General features: G+C 35.5%; 7 protein-coding genes across 7 annotated transcripts; 2 read left to right on the top strand and 5 right to left on the bottom strand.

Annotated features, from left to right (window-relative positions):
- Positions 1-1,954: 1,954 nt before the first annotated feature.
- Positions 1,955-3,791, top strand: GCK72_014177 (uncharacterized protein; the record flags this gene model as incomplete). The annotated part of the gene is made up of 6 exons (XM_003107976.2): positions 1,955-2,062; positions 2,106-2,208; positions 2,281-2,505; positions 3,014-3,341; positions 3,389-3,484; positions 3,536-3,791. The coding sequence occupies 6 exons, from the start codon at positions 1,955-1,957 to the stop codon at positions 3,789-3,791; spliced, it is 1,116 nt and encodes a 371-aa protein (XP_003108024.2).
- Positions 3,792-4,625: 834 nt separating this feature from the next.
- GCK72_014176 (uncharacterized protein) lies at positions 4,626-5,485 on the top strand (the record flags this gene model as incomplete). The annotated part of the gene is made up of 4 exons (XM_003107899.2): positions 4,626-4,771; positions 4,855-5,173; positions 5,224-5,339; positions 5,389-5,485. The coding sequence occupies 4 exons, from the start codon at positions 4,626-4,628 to the stop codon at positions 5,483-5,485; spliced, it is 678 nt and encodes a 225-aa protein (XP_003107947.2).
- Positions 4,858-6,769, bottom strand: GCK72_014175 (uncharacterized protein; the record flags this gene model as incomplete). Its single annotated transcript, XM_053730169.1, has 5 exons — positions 4,858-5,084; positions 5,663-5,855; positions 5,899-6,132; positions 6,179-6,515; positions 6,564-6,769. The coding sequence occupies 5 exons, from the start codon at positions 6,767-6,769 to the stop codon at positions 4,858-4,860; spliced, it is 1,197 nt and encodes a 398-aa protein (XP_053584941.1).
- A 677-nt stretch (positions 6,770-7,446) lies between these two features.
- On the bottom strand, positions 7,447-9,435 carry GCK72_014174 (uncharacterized protein; the record flags this gene model as incomplete). The annotated part of the gene is made up of 6 exons (XM_053730168.1): positions 7,447-7,630; positions 7,978-8,090; positions 8,135-8,489; positions 8,763-8,874; positions 8,919-9,057; positions 9,286-9,435. The coding sequence occupies 6 exons, from the start codon at positions 9,433-9,435 to the stop codon at positions 7,447-7,449; spliced, it is 1,053 nt and encodes a 350-aa protein (XP_053584940.1).
- Positions 9,436-10,285: 850 nt separating this feature from the next.
- Positions 10,286-11,469, bottom strand: GCK72_014173 (uncharacterized protein; the record flags this gene model as incomplete). Its single annotated transcript, XM_053730167.1, has 6 exons — positions 10,286-10,432; positions 10,481-10,599; positions 10,645-10,768; positions 11,070-11,240; positions 11,286-11,408; positions 11,455-11,469. 6 exons carry the CDS (start codon positions 11,467-11,469, stop codon positions 10,286-10,288), a joined length of 699 nt encoding a protein of 232 aa, XP_053584939.1.
- A 438-nt stretch (positions 11,470-11,907) lies between these two features.
- Positions 11,908-13,137, bottom strand: GCK72_014172 (uncharacterized protein; the record flags this gene model as incomplete). Its single annotated transcript, XM_053730166.1, has 6 exons — positions 11,908-12,063; positions 12,107-12,225; positions 12,273-12,390; positions 12,698-12,868; positions 12,916-13,044; positions 13,093-13,137. The coding sequence occupies 6 exons, from the start codon at positions 13,135-13,137 to the stop codon at positions 11,908-11,910; spliced, it is 738 nt and encodes a 245-aa protein (XP_053584938.1).
- Positions 13,138-13,434: 297 nt separating this feature from the next.
- On the bottom strand, positions 13,435-14,682 carry GCK72_014171 (uncharacterized protein; the record flags this gene model as incomplete). The annotated part of the gene is made up of 8 exons (XM_053730165.1): positions 13,435-13,522; positions 13,577-13,719; positions 13,767-13,888; positions 13,934-14,051; positions 14,098-14,168; positions 14,219-14,315; positions 14,425-14,526; positions 14,575-14,682. The coding sequence occupies 8 exons, from the start codon at positions 14,680-14,682 to the stop codon at positions 13,435-13,437; spliced, it is 849 nt and encodes a 282-aa protein (XP_053584937.1).
- Between the last annotated feature and the right edge of the window lie 2,067 nt (positions 14,683-16,749).

Below are 16,749 nucleotides of genomic sequence, written 5' to 3'. Positions count from 1 at the left end.
TCTAAATCATAATTTTCCGTCTACTCCACTTTCATTCACTACCTCTGGCGAGTTTACGACTTTTCGACTTTTGTAAACTACAGGATCTCTAATTTATGATAATAAAATATCACAAATTTTGGGAGACTCAATTCAGAAATATCATAATTTTAATTGAAACTATACTTTGCTTATGTTATTTTGATTCCGTGCCATATATTCTACGAAGTGATACATTTTCTAGTTCTTCACAACAATTGAAAGATAGTTGGATGTTCAGACCAAACAGCAGATTGTTAAAAATTATTCTGTCCAAATAGTCCAAAGGAAGCCTAATTCCTTCTTCTCTTTTTCTTCGTTTCTTCTCCAACATATCCCTATTTTCCAATTCAATTTGGAACCCATCTTCGAACCGAAACCAACTCCAAAAGGCTTTTTTCTCTTTTCTCTTATTGTTTCTTTTCTCAAATTCTGTTCTTTTTTCTTCGTCCGTCATCTGTTCAACCTTCTCTAAAAACACGTCATAATATAGTTCCGCGACTGAAAAACCTGTCGAAATGGGGCTGTCCGTTATCAATAATTGAACACCCGACACTTTGATATTTTTTTCTGTTTTCCCCCAATTTTGAAAATCTTTTCCACTTTTTTTGAAGATACCAACATCGAATGATTCGTTTATTTCAATTTTTGATACAGAAAAAGATGGAGAAGGTGGCTTTTGTTTCATTTTGAAGGAGTTAAACAGTAAGTGACCTTTACCTTCATCAAATAGAAAAAGAGGAAAAAACCACGTTTCCATTACTTCTTACTGTGACTTTTCTCTCTCTGATGTTTGCTCTTTTTCTCTTTTTTCGTTCTCTCTTTTTCTCGAAATCTCTCTTGCTCCCTTAATCTCTACATCAGCTCATTTTTCTTCGCCTTTCCCGTTGTTCTTCTTCTTCTACTTCTTTTTACTTCTCTTCTTCTTCTTCTTTTTCCTCCGTTTCCTCTCGGGCACCCCAACTCCGGCCTCCTCCGTCACTAAACCGCTTTTCACCACCACCAAACTTTTCTTCGAATCGTGTTTTTTTCAGAGTTTTCCCAAACTCTCATCCGAAAACATCATCATAACCACATTTTTCCTTTCGCTCGACGCGCGGCGACGTAACCCGAGGTGAGATTTCATGACAATTATCTGAAAAAGACGAAGAAGAAGAAGAGAGGAAGAGACTGAGAGAAACACATGATATGATAAGATGGAGCAAATGATAAGAATCTTTTATTGGTTTTTCAAAATTGTGTCAAAAGTCGAATGTCTCAAATTCTTTTTCGGGTGGCAGTTTTTTCTCCCTCTCCATTAAAAAATTCTTTCTCAATTTAAAAAAAAGTCAAAATAAAAGGTTAAGCACTCATTTTCTTTTTCAAAAGCTCTCAAACTATCAAGTTATCTTTTGACACGTATCCTTCAAAACCACGAGTTTCCATGTGGCAGCAGGTTCTTCTGTTCGTTTGAAAATCATTTTCGAATGGGAATCATTAACCGGAGAACCATTGACTTTTCTTATCACTTGATAAGAATTATCGAGGTTTATTTTAATTTTAATAACCATTTCTATTACAATGTCGATAATTCCGTGATCTGTGTTCATTTTTCTGAAAAACGAACCGGACGTTGGTTACGTTTGCCCCTGATGTTAAATTTTCCGTTTATGGAGAAAAATTCTCTATTTCGATTTCAAGAATTGACCTTAATTCTTTAATAATAGAAATCTTTCAAGAGTTTCCTGAATCTGTCTAATTTCGAATTCTCGGGAGAGCCCTTTTCTTGTTGGAAAAGGAAAGGCGGGATGAGAAAAAGAAGGAGGAAAACACAAACCACCCCGACAGTTGAATAATTCACATCCATTTCTTCTTCTTCTTCAAAAGTTCCTCTCTTCTTCTTTTGACATCATCACTTCCAAATAAGTGTTCCAGATTCCCGCACTCGACATACATAATGAGATCAAATTCGTCGTCGCGTCTCTGGGTTGGTCCCTTGATGCTTGTCATCATTATTGCTCTTATCTATCTTCTTTCATTAATGCCAACAACGCCTCCTCATTTGGTAAGAAAAATAAGGGAGAGGAGAGAATAAAGATGTTTTTAAGACGAACAATGGAATGATTGTGAATGATGCACACACAGAGTATGCAATGAAAGGACAAGCACAAGTGGATTGGCAGGAAATATACAAGAACCATCCATCCAGTGGTAAGAGGCTTCTTCTCCTCTAAAAAACATTGAATTGAACCAATCGAATCTATACCAATAACACATTTCCAGAAGAAAATCTCGGATTCGATCCGTGTCGACATGGTGGAATAACGAATGAAACAGATGGATCTTGTGTTTGCACTCGATGGTATTCAGGTGATAAATGTGAGACTCCAGTCTGTATGAACGATGGATATTTCAATCACACTTTGGGACGATGTGTGTGTACTTCGAATTGGGTTGGAGAACATTGTATATTCAGATGTAACTCGGGAGTTGTCAACAAGACTTCAGGTACGTCTTTTGACCTATAAAAGTGTTTTTTCATCATGAGTCAGTCAACTATTGTGACGCTCCATTGAACATTTTCGTTTTCAATGTATCCCTTTTCTAGAACACTCTTCACATAAAAAAACTGAATTTCCGAATGACAGAAAAGATGGAAAATAAGAGAGTTTCCCATTTATTGCTCCTCACTTTTCTTCTACTAATCTGAGCTCATTTTCTGAGGAAGTCATAAATCTTAATGTCATGCACTCACTGATTTACGTACCCTCCAACGAATTATTATATTTTCCGATAATTTAGTCGTCAGCACACTGAAGTTTTTATGTGACATATTAGGAGCACTTCAGGGAAAATAAATCAAAGTTTTCTTTTCGGAAAAGGCACGTCTTTTCTCATTTTATGTCTCGTAGACAGGAACTTAGGAATCAAAATATGGAAGAGGAAGGAAGAAGGGATCAGAGAAAACCAAATTTTCTTTTTTAAACTACATGAACATTAGAATGAACCATTTCAGGACTATGCGAATGTCTTTTCGGACGTCCATGCACAATTCAAAAATGTATAAATGGACATTTCTTCGATGGAAAATGTGTGTGTTATGATGGATTCACTGGACCTGCTTGTACAATTTGCGATGGCTCTGTTCCGAGTATTCAGTGCGATGAAGTTATCCGAAAACGTGGATCTGTTAACTCTCGACTGACACTTTCTGGTCTCTCATTTTGTATAATCACCATCGGACTACTGTGTGTTGGAGCTCATCGTAGAAGATCTGCAATGAATCCAATGGCTGAAGAAACTTGGTACAGAGTATTCCATCCAAATAATAATAGACCATTCAGGTGAGGCCTTTATATTATATAAATTGAAATTCTACAACTAATTTCAGATGCAGACATGATTATATGTGTGGAGGATCATGGGTTCCAAGAGATCGAGCTCTAATTGTTGCTCCTGGAAGAGTTTCCATGTCAAGTACTACGCCGTAAGCTATTTTTTTGTTTTAAGATCTGTTCAAAAAGTTCTTGAATTTCAGAAGAGTACATCGTCTGGCAACTCCTCCTCCAAGTTATACATCAGTTGATGATCTCAATACAACAGAATCTCAAAATCCCCCAACTTACGAAGAAGCGACTAGAATTGAAATTGAGAATGTAGTTGCAGAAGAAATGGAATCAGAAGAAGCAAAAGATGAAGTCGTACGTGAAGTGACGATAGAGATTCCAACGTCTTCAGAAACTGTCCCATTGGATTCAATTGAAGAAGAAACAACAGAAGTAACAGTTGATTGATTCGAATAGCTTCCCTTTTTTCTCTCTTATTTTTTGATTCTCTTTATCATTTTTGTTGTGCAAATAGTGACACGAATCTCGGGTATTTCACCTTTGTTTCAAGTGTATCTCTTATTCTGAAAATCAAAAACAGACCAAAATTATTTTGTATTTTCCCCCGTTTTCCCTGTTTCTACATCCCATACGAATGCGTTTTTCGAGTAGCATTTAGCCATATTTCTTCCCGATTTTGTCGAATTTATAACGGGTAATTGTATAGTGTGTTGGTGAATCACATGACACGAAAACGAATTTGAACTAATGAAGATTTTCATTTCAAATTCCTTTTTTTGTGTTTTGCAGAGCAAGGAAAAGAGAAAAACATTGACGATTCGTCATGTTTTAATTTGCAGAAAACTCAGAAGAAAATTGAAAGTTTTTGGAAAAAGGTCAAAGAGAATACTTTAGACAGGGTTGTCTTTAATTGACAATTTTGACTTCGGGATGTTTGACTGCAGAAAAAACATAGTCATTAGAGCAATGAGTAGGAAATCATGATTTCCAATGTATGCCTCAAAATCGTATTTCTCTTCGAAAACTGTAAATCTATTTGGCCGATACTGTGGTAGATTAACCAAATTTTCACTATCCCAAGCAGCAATTATATTCTTCATTTTCCCATTCCCGAGTACTCATCATTAAATTTGAAAACATCACAATCCTTCTTCTCTTTCTCGATACACGCACACAAAAACCATTAGTTTTACGGTTCAGTCAAAAAGAGCCATTTAGAAATTGAAATGCGTCCTCCGCACATATAAAAGGTACGGTTGACTCAGATTTTATTATTCTCAGATGCATTGCATCAAACTTTATTCCTCGCTTATCACGAGGAGATTCTTCTTTTTATTCATTTATACTCTACAATTTATTCCTGGAACTGATTCCAGTTTCAATCAAAAAGGAAGGCAAGATGTCACCGATCATCATAATAAAATCAGGTTCGATTTCTCAATAAACACTTTTTGAAAATTTTATTTATTCTTGTCTAAGGAAGATTCTCCTATGAAATAATTATATTCAGATCTCAGTTGGCTCTCGGGAACTTTGTAACCAAACGACATACGAAAAGAGCTTCCGGTTCAAACATTCGAAGGTTTTTATGGAATAGTACACTCGAGAAGTCAGCTGATTCATTCGCCCAAACAAACCCATCAAAACATTCGAATATCAATGACATTGGAGAGAACTTGTTCTGGCATTGGTCAACGAAACCAGGAGATTTCAATAAATATGGACCAATGGCTGCTAGATCTTGGATTCAGGAGTTTCAAGATAAGTATTGGGACTCAAATATTCTAACAACTGCTCTATTCGGAAGTGGTGTTGGTCATGCAACTCAGGTATTCTGTCAACTTATTTCCAATGTATTTTCATTGATTTTTTGAGATAGATGGTTTGGGCGGACACTTATCAAATAGGATGTTCAGTTGCTAATTTCAAAGAGATTCACAAGAAGACAGGAAGACCAATCACCAAGATTTGTGTTGTCTGCCATTACTGGCCAAAGTGAGTTGATTACCCTTTGTTGTAATGAAGTCAACTTTTTCTCTTACAGAGGAAATTACCTCAACGAGCCGATATATCTGGAAGGTCAGCCATGTTCGAAATGTGAAAGCAAGAAATGTGATAAAAAGACAGGATTATGCATTTAAATTAATGATTGTTTTATTTGTGAATCGGAAAGTTTCAGTTTGAAAAATCAATTTTCTGAATGACTGTTGACTCTCTCCGTTGACCGAATGTAGGAGTTTTGGGTTTGGATTTGAAACATTGGCAACAGAAAACTGAAAATCAAATGGTCATTATTCTCCAAGTCTTCAAGTCCTTACCAGTTTTTAAATGGGTTGCAGTTGTTAATCGGAATGGTTTATTTGCCAGAATTAATGCAAGAGTGCATGCAGCACCATGCAATGCCCAAATGAGTAATCCAACTGATAGGAGTGCAATGTTTTTTGTCCGGAAAATAGCGGACCACGTGAAGCAAACTAATGGAAGTAAATGAAATATGCAGTGGATTGCCAACTGGAAATTAAATTTTTTATAAAGATAAAGATAAAACAATCACCTGGAAGACCAGAACCTGAAGGGTTTGCTTGTGAGCTTGTGCCAGTTTCTCTGACTTTTCAGTTCTGTTTTTAGAGAGAAAATGAAATGAAACAGTTGGAACAACGATTATGTTGATAATCAGAATCATGATTTCTGCAACTGTGATATAAACATAATACTTGAAGTTAGGGTTTTCTCTATCAGTTGTTACGTAGTTATCTTCCCAAAGATTTGGAGGAGGGACAAGATACTTCTGGAAGTTCTGAATGATAGACTTGTCTCTTCAAATGAAAAATTACGTGGATTATCCGACTCTTTGCAACTTTTTGATCTTCATCCATGAATCCAATCGCGCAAGTACAGAATATGGCAGTGAAATAATAGAAACCGTTTGTAAGATCAGCGCCAATTTTAATAGCTCTCGAAGCATCGGGAGGAACGGCGAATTTCAATCGATAAATCAAAAGATGAATCATTGTTGCAGTACTTATTTGAAGTATTCCACACATTATAAATATTTGCCAACTGGAGGATATTCTCAGTACACTCAAAAATCCTTCAGTTGAAATTCCAATACTTGGCAGAACAATTACAGGAAGAAGGAGTACTGTCCAGTAAATTTCACCAAAGAAATGTCTGAAAAGTTTTTCTAAAGATGGAAAACTGGAAGTTTTAATTACTTACAAAAACATATGAATCTGCAAAATAGTCACATATTTTGGACTGAATTGTTTACATTTATAGAGAATACAATAACATGCTTCAGCATAAATCGGAAGAGTGATAAATGGGATAAAATGACACGAATACTTATAATAACCATTTAGCTCAGCCTGTTCTTTATAAAACTGATAATAACTTTCGTTATCCGGTAGAAAATCGGAAGTCATTGAGTAGGTTAATCGAGGTGAAATAAAAGAGAGAACAATTCTGAAATAAAAGAATCTGGACTTGATCCATATGTGAGTGGGAGATGATTAAGTTAAGTTTGTAGAAGGCAATCTGGCAGCAGGTGACAGATTAGGAAGAGAAATAACCAATAGTTACAGACCAAAAAACGGAAAGATTTCCAAGTTTATTCTGATCGTTTTCGTTAGTTCAACACTTTGGTGTAGTTCGAATGTGTCACACTTTTTCTGATTGAGTTTTGGTTTGGAACTCTGTTATTAACTACTAGTGCAAATTCTAAACAGCAAAATGGTGGTATAGAGTTATATATGGTTTCTTCTACACTTTTTGTTAATTTCATTGTTTCCAAACACACGGTTGTGGTAGTAACACTGAGCCACTAAAAGTTTAGAGAATGTGCTCAGAATTCTAATTGTTAGAACATAGACTGAATCAGAGTTGAAACTAAAAAGTAATGGAATTTTTCTGCAATCAAAAAACTAGACTAAAAGGTCAGTTAATCAAATTTGGTCGCAGAAAAATGAACTATATTTAACAACAAGAAAACGAACTTGATTAAAAATACTTCATTTTTTGTACACTACACTCTTTTCAAGTGTTTTTATTCTACCCATCAAACACACACAGTAAAAACTGAAATTATCACATGAAAAAATAATTATTGAACAGTTTGTTGTCTTCTGATGAGAGTTCTTCGGAGACGATCCCCAGTTCTTGTTTTATTTCGATCGAAGATTCGATCAATATATTCACGAGCTGATGCAATATCTTCTGAACTCATATTCTCTAGAAGAAGAGAGAATATCTCTTGTTCATTGTATCGGAATGCGTCACAGATCAATCTGAATATTTCATTTTCCATTATTCTGATGTTTCTCAAAATTAATAAGTAGTTGAAGAGCCATTTGTGGCATCGATGTTCGAGGAGCTGGGCAAATTATTTGAATTCTTGTTTTTAATGTTTGATATCATTGGTGAAAGTTGACCAATGTATTCAAAACTTTCTCGGCTTTTTTTAATTACCAATTCTTACATTGGGTGACGAAATTCAAGTAACAAGGTTGTGCGGAACAGAAAAAGTGGTCAAATAATTTGCCCAGCCCTGCATCGAACCATGTTTTTCTAGTTAAATAATTCAATTCCATTGAACACAAAGTACGACTTGGCTATATTTTTTTCAAACACTCACCTGAAATGTGAATGCTTAACCAGTCGAGTTCGAAGTGTCTGGCAGCAATGTTTGAGTAGAAAAATGAACTTTCTTCGGTACTGATTTCTCTCCAGATGATCACTCTTCTCATCCTGAAATCTGAGTTTATCCAACAACTTTCCAACCATCAACTCACATGAATCAAATGTTGGAATGAGTCGAAAAATGGTTGCCACGCATTGAGACAAGTTCCAACTGGATTCAGTTCACACAGATGCTTGCATAAGAAACTGATTGCTTGTCCGTCTCTTGCTCTATAACACATATTCCTCCATTCAATCATTCCGAGGAATTCTCGATGTTCATCTGTTAATTGATTCCAAATATACTCAACCAGTTGATAATATCCATTTTTAATTGCAAATAAGAAGCATTGAGCAACTTTTTGATTTGGAAAACGTCGAGTTGCTCCAAAAAATAATCGATCTTTGTTGATGGTCGCCATCATTGTTAACCAGAAATCATAAACTGGATGGTCACCAACTTGTTTTCTGAAGAACAATTATTGTGATTTTCTAGATGCTATTTGATGCTCAATTTGTCTTCGAAGAGATATAAAGAACGTACCTGAAACAAGACAGTCTATAGTTATCAAACTTCCAATCGTCATAAATTAATTCAGTTTTTGCATAGAGACAAGCAAATTGAAATTGCATTAATGGCCAGTTCTTACATTCAGTTTTGATGAGATGAGAGCATGTGGCCACATCGTCGATTTCACAACTAAAAGATCAAGTAACAGCTGATAAGTTCAAGTGTCAAACCTATCACGTTTCCAAATGAGTTCAGAGTAGAAAGTACGGAGAAGTTCACTTTTTGGAAGTGCACGGCGTCGACTTTTTGATGGTTCAACGAACATCTCCAAATGTTTTGCATCTGAAAACTATGTATTTCATCTAATTGAATTAATAGAATCTTACCCCATCTTTTAGCCTCAGCAAGTACGTTTTCCATTGATTCCAGAAGAATCTTTTGAATCGGTTTCGGAAGTTTTAATTCATCGGAGAAGTAGCGAAGTTCAAATGCCAAGTCCGTTAGTTTTCTCCAGCGAATTTTGTTCTGTAAACCTCGTAGATTTGTTTTGGAATGAGCACAGGCATTCGGGAGAATATTGTTAGGAAAATATGCATTTTGCCGTAGTTAAGAAAAACCATCTAGGTAATTTTTAATGAGTTACAGATGAGTCAATAGGTATATAGACTGTAAAAACCGACTCTGGCAGAAATTTGACATAAATCATTTTTCCCGTTTCTAGATTCTCCATATAGTGTAAAATTCCAGTCTTACCCGAAAAAGAGTTGTCGCGAAAGAGCTCGAACACATCTCAGCCAAAGTTGGAATTCGATTCTCATATTCTTCTTCTTTTTTCTCTTTTTCCTTTTTCATTTCCATTAATCTTCTCATTGATTGAGCATTCGAACGACGAGGAACGGCCATTTCACAAGGCCCGAATGGACAAGAGAATGAAGTAATGTGTACGTGAAACTGACAAAAAAACAATGAAGATTGACGAGAAAAATGGCTCAAGGAAAGCGGAGAGAGATGTAATAATTCGTATAAAAATCGTTTGGAGGGCACAGAGAAATCAAGGAAGAACATACGGGAAAGATAGAGAAAAAAAAGAAATATCCCGGCTGTTTGCTCTTGAGAAATGCCGCAATCAGTCATGTGCTCTCTCTCGGACACACTTTGCAAGGTGACGTGTGATCCAACTCTGGTTTCTCTCGAGATGTTCTTTTAAGTGGATTGAAACAAAATGAACTGGAAACGAACAGATTTTCAAAAAGGACAAGAACAATCAGCGATTCGCTTTCAGTGTAATTTTATTTGCGTCACTAAGTAAGTTAGGAAACAGAAAGTCTCAAAAAAACGTGACTAATAATCTATTTATTATTATTTCATTTGAGGAGATCAAACAACGTTCAAGTATCTCAGAATGACTAGAGTAGAAAATTGAGAAATCGCCATCAACCCAAAAATCATTCATTCCCAGAAAAATTGGCTCATTCCTAGTTTGGAAGACCTAAAGAGAGAACTTAGAGGACCAAGGGGAATTTGAATAATTTGTATAGAACTTAGAGGACCAATAACCTTATTCGGGTCTTCTGAGTTCCATTTGGTCCTCTAAGTTATATTTAGGTTCTCTAAACTAAGAGAAACCCAAAAAATGAGATAATATTAAAATGTCCATGCAGGACACGAACAGAAAATTAATTTTGGGGGAAATGGAGAACCAGTGGAGAAGCAACTGAAATTATTTTAGTGTACAGAGAATAACTCTCAGTGTCTACCTTCGAACGTCCATTTTGAGAGGGTTCGAACCATTTACAACCATAACAATGCAGTTGTCATCCAGTGTTTCTTGAGCGGAAGAATCAGTGACCCAGTCGTAATAATCGAAATTCTCAACTGGAGGACCGGTAAAATTAAATCCCTAAATGTTAATTTTTCTTGTAGAGTTTAAACACATTTATTAATTCACCTTGACAGACATACATTCTGCAGTGGAAGGAGTTGATTGGCATGCAGTTGTTCGAATTCCATCTATTCGAATGTACGTGTTATTAAAAGCCAAATACGACAGCATCATCTGTGCTAACTCTGAAATAGTCCAAACTTCTATCACTAACCATTTCTGAAAATCACTTGGAAAATAAGCTGCATCTTCTGGATACCAAACACCAGTTGGACGAGTCGACAAATCATTACAGTACTCTACTGAATTGTCATAACTATAGCCTCCCGAAGTGTTCTTATCATCGTAATATCCCTGAAGAAATCAATTAATTTTTAGAATAAACTTTGCCCTCACAGTAACACAAATTGAGCTTCCATCCGATCGTTCCACAATTTCTATAAAATTATCAGATGGCGTGCAGCTATTGTTTTCTGGAAATAAAGTTTGAGTAAAACTTAAAACAGCAATTTCGAGCCTGTGTAGAAGGTTTTCCATGTGTTTCCACTGAGATAGATGGTATAATAGACCCACTTCGGGAAGAAATTAGCATCGTAGTCAATATAAAGTGACCCCTGAAACCAAACTTCAAATCTTTGAACTACAAAAAATATACCGTTGCATTTTGATTGTTGAACGTCGGTGGATTGCTTCCGATTGGGCATTCGCCATCTGTTGTTTCAACTTTAAATGCAACTATCGATCCATTTGATGAATCAGTTTTTGTAACTGAACCCATAACACTATATTCATAAGTGGCACACGATCCAGATACTTGCCATGCTATCTGGAACTGAGAAAATGAATCGAAACCTATTTTATTTCAACGTACAACACAAGGCTGGGAATTGTAGCATGATTGGATACACTCGGTCCAATTAAGACTTGAATCCAAATCTGCATTTTTCAGAGAACTCGGAACGCCATAAACTAACATCATGGTGAGCTCACTTGTCTGGAAATAGCTTATCGGTATTATTTAAAAAAAAAAGAGTATTTACCACAAAACTATACATCAGAAAGAGTATAAATTTGATCAGAATCATCCTTTTCTTTCCGTAAAAAAGTACTCTGAATCTAAATAAAAAAAACGAAGAAAACGCACGAGTGAACACGTCAAGAAATCTGATGGAAGTTTGGAGGAGTTTCGAATAAACATCAAGTCCAGATTTCGTTCAATTATGCAAAATACTGGTGAAAAGTCGGCCGCTGTTACGATATTTTTTTCTAATAATGTTCCAACGTTATGAGATAATTTAAAACATATAATTTATCAGCAAGGTAATAAAACTGAGTGTTTTAAATCACAAGAATCTTCAAAAAAAAATGAAAAGGTGATTTCCTTCAGTTATGGAAGGAATGCATCTCTGACACACAACATCCCAAGTGCTTGTCTTGCTCCTGATGTAGTACAACTGAAATATAATATTGACTTCAAAATCAGTCAAAGTATATCAATGCCTTTTGACGTCTGCCTTCATATACGTAGTTGTATTTGGGTAAACTAGAACCAGACAATTGTCATCATCTGCAACTTTTGCACCGGCATTTGTTGTCCAATTGTAATTATCAAAATTTCCATCAAAATGAGGATCAGTGAAAGTGAATCCCTGAAGTTGTTCAAACATTAACGAGTCTATAATGAATATTTACAGCTGGAGTCATACAAGTTGGAGTTGTTGGATTAGATTGACACGCTGGTTTCCTTACTCCATCAATTCTAACAAAGAATTGAGATGATTTGAAATACCCTTTCTGCAGTTCTGTTATCCCTGAAGAATCATGCAGTCTTTCTTAAAAGTAAAGAATGGTTTCTCACATGTAAAGGCACCTATATCCGTTGGATCGTTCAGAGTCGGAAGAGTGCCACCAAATGATTTACACGTGGAAGAACTCTTATTTTGGAATCCACCAGTTGTCGTATTCGTCCAGAGTAACTATAAGAAAACTAAGTGAAAGAAAAGTGAAATAAAGGTAGACATACAGCAACACAAGATTGTCTTCCATCACGATAGTTCATATAAAAACTGAAATCCAGACTACAGAGAGGAAGAACTGCAAATTATATCATTTAACTTTTTTTTTCAGAATATCAAACTCGCTGGAATAAGATAGCCTCCAACTAGAACCAGATAAACTGATATTGTAAAACACTTTTGTCGGAAAATAAACGCTGGAATCAGCTACATATAAATATCCCTGGAAATTGTTTTCATTTCAATCAGCTGAGCCAGAAAAGTTTACCGAAGCGTTTTTGTTATTGAAAGTAGGTGCATTCGTTCCAACTGGACACTCGTCATTAGAGTTTTGAATTTTGAACGCAACCTGAAGTCCTTGTGAAGAATTCAATTTTTGTATTGCTGGTAATGCATTATATACGTATAAATTACATCCACTTGAATTTTGAAATGACAACTGGAAAGATTTGCAGTAGACATTGTAAATACAGACAGAAAACTAACAACGCATCTTTCAAAGTTATAGCATTCTCGTATACACTGCTGCCAGTTCAAAGTTGAATTCAGGTAAGGAGTTGGGTTGAAAAATTTGGTTGGTTTACCCCAAACAACGATCATTGAATTGTTTGAAGTCTGGAAATAATTCAATGCGGAATGATGAAACTGATTAATTTCTCTTACCACGGATGTGACAAAGTATAGAACGAGTACCGGAATGAGTGACATTCTGAATAAAAAGACTCAAAAGAAAAGAAAAAGATTGAATGATTCAAAAGAGCATTTTTGCAATTGAACGCATCATTAATAACATCAAATTGTTTCATACTGACGTGCATCTTGCAAATAAATATTGAAGAATAAATATTCTGACTCTTTGTTAAAGGGATTTATTTTGTCTACTCAGGTAGACAAAATTGAAAAAAAAATTTGGATTCGAGAGGGAAATGTGTAAACGTTTTGTCTTCAGAAAGAATAATCTGATACATTTTATTTATATACAATGAATCTAATTTGTTCCTGCAATCAGTCATAATCCACGGCGTCTAACGTCCATGCAACATTTGAACAGAAGACTAACCGGGACTTCAATGGAGTTGTAGTATCGGAACATCTGAAAATCCAACTCTTCCAGAGTGGCTCGCTTCAAGAAAGAGTTGCAACAAACCCTCTGACATCAACTTTTGGTGGCTCATCCTCTTCAAAAACGACCACAAGACAATTATCATCTGGAGTATGTTGAGCTGAAGAGTTGGTGACCCAGTTGTAATGTTCGAATGTAGGAACTGGAGTATTGATGAAATCAAATCCCTAAACATTTCCACAATTGACGAAGCGAGGCAATTTCTCTGGAATACCTCTACACCAATGCATTCTGGTGCACTTGGTGTGGCTTGGCAGCTAACTTTCCTTTTTCCATCAAATCTTGCATAACTATCCGGTTCAAAAAGTTTTGATCTCAAATTTGTTAGCACATCATCTGCAGAATGATCAGTTTTACACTGTTTCAAAACTCGAAACTCACTTTGAAACCATGCAAAATCTTCTGGATAGATAAGAGTGGCGAGCATTGCTGTATTCTCTCGACACAGTTCAATGCCTCTATCGAAACTGAAGTCACCATCATCTGAGGAGTACCAATTCTGGATAAATAGTATTTTTATAGGAAAATCAATTTGTTTTACTAACAGTGACACACATTGCCGAGCCGTCTTGATGGGTAATTATGTCTTGGAATTCACCGCTACAACTGCGATTCACTGAAAGAAAAACTCCAAAGGGGTTATAAAATAAAACCATTATCACAAACCACTATAAGACATTTTCCATTTATTTCCATCGAGATAAATGTTATAGTCAATGTACATTGGCCAATCACTTGGATCATAATCCACGAATATTGATCCCTAAAATTTTTGATTTGGTTTTTCCCTAAAACTAGCATACTGTTGCATTCTGATTGTCAAATGTCGGAGGATTCATTCCAACTGGGCATTGATGATCTGGAGAATTCACTTTCCATGCAACAACTGATCCATATTCTGAAGTTGTTTGAGAGACTGAAGTAATTGCATAATAATTATAGATATAACATGTTCCAGTGGACTGCCATGCCATCTGGAAAAAAATAAACTGATTTAAAATTTCACTTCGTAAGAAACTAACAATACACTCTTGTGATAATAGACAAAGTTCAATGCATGAATCCCAAGAAATACTCGAATTCTTTATAGTAGATTCCACAGAATCTGGTTCACCCCAGACCACCATCATCTTTGTTTCACTACTCTGAAAAATCGCTTTAAATTTTTCTGTTATCAGTAGCTGATATTCTCTAATAACTTTAAAACTGACCACATAACTGAGCACGGAAACCGAGAGAAATAGTAATATATTCATTGTCATCTCATTCATTTTGGAGAATGATCCGAAGAAAAAAAGAAACAATTTCCGATGTGAGAACAAGAATGACGACTAAAATAAGCGTGCAACAATTGGTGTTCCGCGAGCACGTAGTTTGCAAGTATTCCGAAAAAAGACACGGAGTAGAACATTTTGATGACGATGCTCTTTTGCACTGGGAATCATATGTTGAGGACACGCGCGGTGCAAACGATTCGGAACATTGAACAATTGGAAATGAAAATTTTTAGGACTCAGAAATGAGAAACTGTTCGGAAAGACATGAATAAGATTCTTGAAGCAGATTAATCCTCCTGTGATAAATAACATTCCAATTACTCATCTCCATCTTCAAAAATGGAAACCAAGTGAACAGATATGCGTATTCCGAACGAATCTCTGATGTTTTCTTGATAAAGTTCTCCAATAGAACTTGAATAAAAAGTAATCCCTCTACATCGAAAATCGGAAAGAAAATATCCTTTTCACCGGACGGAAAACCTTGTGATGAGCTGAAAAAGAGGATTAGCAGGTGAGTGTTTGGGCAGGAAAAGGGATCAGAAATATTTTCATTTTATTTATAATTTTATTCACATCACAAATCTTTTCTGTCGCTATATCATTGACATGCTTCATTTCAGTCGTATGTTTCTATTCATTTCAAATTCTCATTTCAGTTTCAATTCAACATCAAATGCTCAACTTTGGAGTGATTATGGAGAAGAAAAAGACGAAACATGAATCAAAAAAGTAGGTTTTATGTATCCAACTTATCGTCGTAAAACTAGATTCAAACACTCTATCTCACTGCGAAAAAACCCAAAAATCTTTTTTTTTCTCCATATGTTTCCGCTGTCTTGTTTTATGTTTTGCGTGCATTGAATTGACGATTGCTGGTTGACTTTCGATGTGAACGGAAATAATAGAGAATACTTTCTTCCATCTTTTTTCTCTTTTTTCCAGCTCTATTTCTTCTTTTTTTTGAGATCAGAATCTCAGAAAAAAGTTGCAATTTATTGTTTAATTGCTCGAAATTTATATGAAATGCACATCCAGCATCTGGATTTTTAAGCTCAAGCTGCTTTTTTGATATCCATTAAACTCAATAAGATAAAGAAATTAAAATGTTTATTATGAGGTACATGACAGACTCCACATTCAAAATAAAAAATTTCGGTAGTTTACGAGATAACAAACTTCGGTTGCATAGTAACAAGATCTTCTACGTCAATCCTCAAAAGTCATAGAGCATGTCGAAGTTAGAGAGAAAAAGAAAAAAAATATACTGAACAGTTAATCCTCGGCGATGAATCCGTTGACGGATGCCATCTAATCCCGCAGTTTATCCATGCAGATGTGCTCATTCCCTTCCAGTCACTTTCAGTTATCGTTCACTTTCAGCATCGATCGGTCGGTTGGGCTTTTTATCTCTTCGAATGGCTTTTTCAGTTTCTTAAACTTTTGAAAAAGGTTCCTCATTCATTAAATCCTTGAACAAAATTTGTTGATCACTTTTGTTATTTATTTTTTCTCCGAACAAATGTCAGATTTCTACTTCAAAATGACAAGTAAATTGCTACTTCGAAATGGGAAATTTTGGACAGATGAAAATGTTTTTTATTCCATAAAAGTTCTTTCAACTCGAGACCTTTTCTCTAATCATATTGTCCTCTTCCAACATTTGAAAAGAAAGAAAACGAGATAATCTGTTGCACTTGATTCACGTCATAAAGCTGATTTCTCTATGATATTCATGGCTTCATAGATCTCAAAAAGTCATCTGTGATTCATCTTTTCTGGAAAAGATAACACTTTTAGAAGATTAGATTTCAGCGAGAAAGTAATTTTGAAATCGTTTATTGGTGAGACATCGAACGACCGTCTATAAGATGTTTTTCTCTGAAACGAATCTTCTACGTAGATATTTTTCGGTTGAAC

Source organism: Caenorhabditis remanei, chromosome IV (genome assembly GCF_010183535.1).
Source record: "Caenorhabditis remanei strain PX506 chromosome IV, whole genome shotgun sequence".
Lineage (NCBI taxonomy): Eukaryota > Metazoa > Nematoda > Chromadorea > Rhabditida > Rhabditidae > Caenorhabditis > Caenorhabditis remanei.
This window is presented reverse-complemented; position numbering and strand designations above follow the sequence as displayed.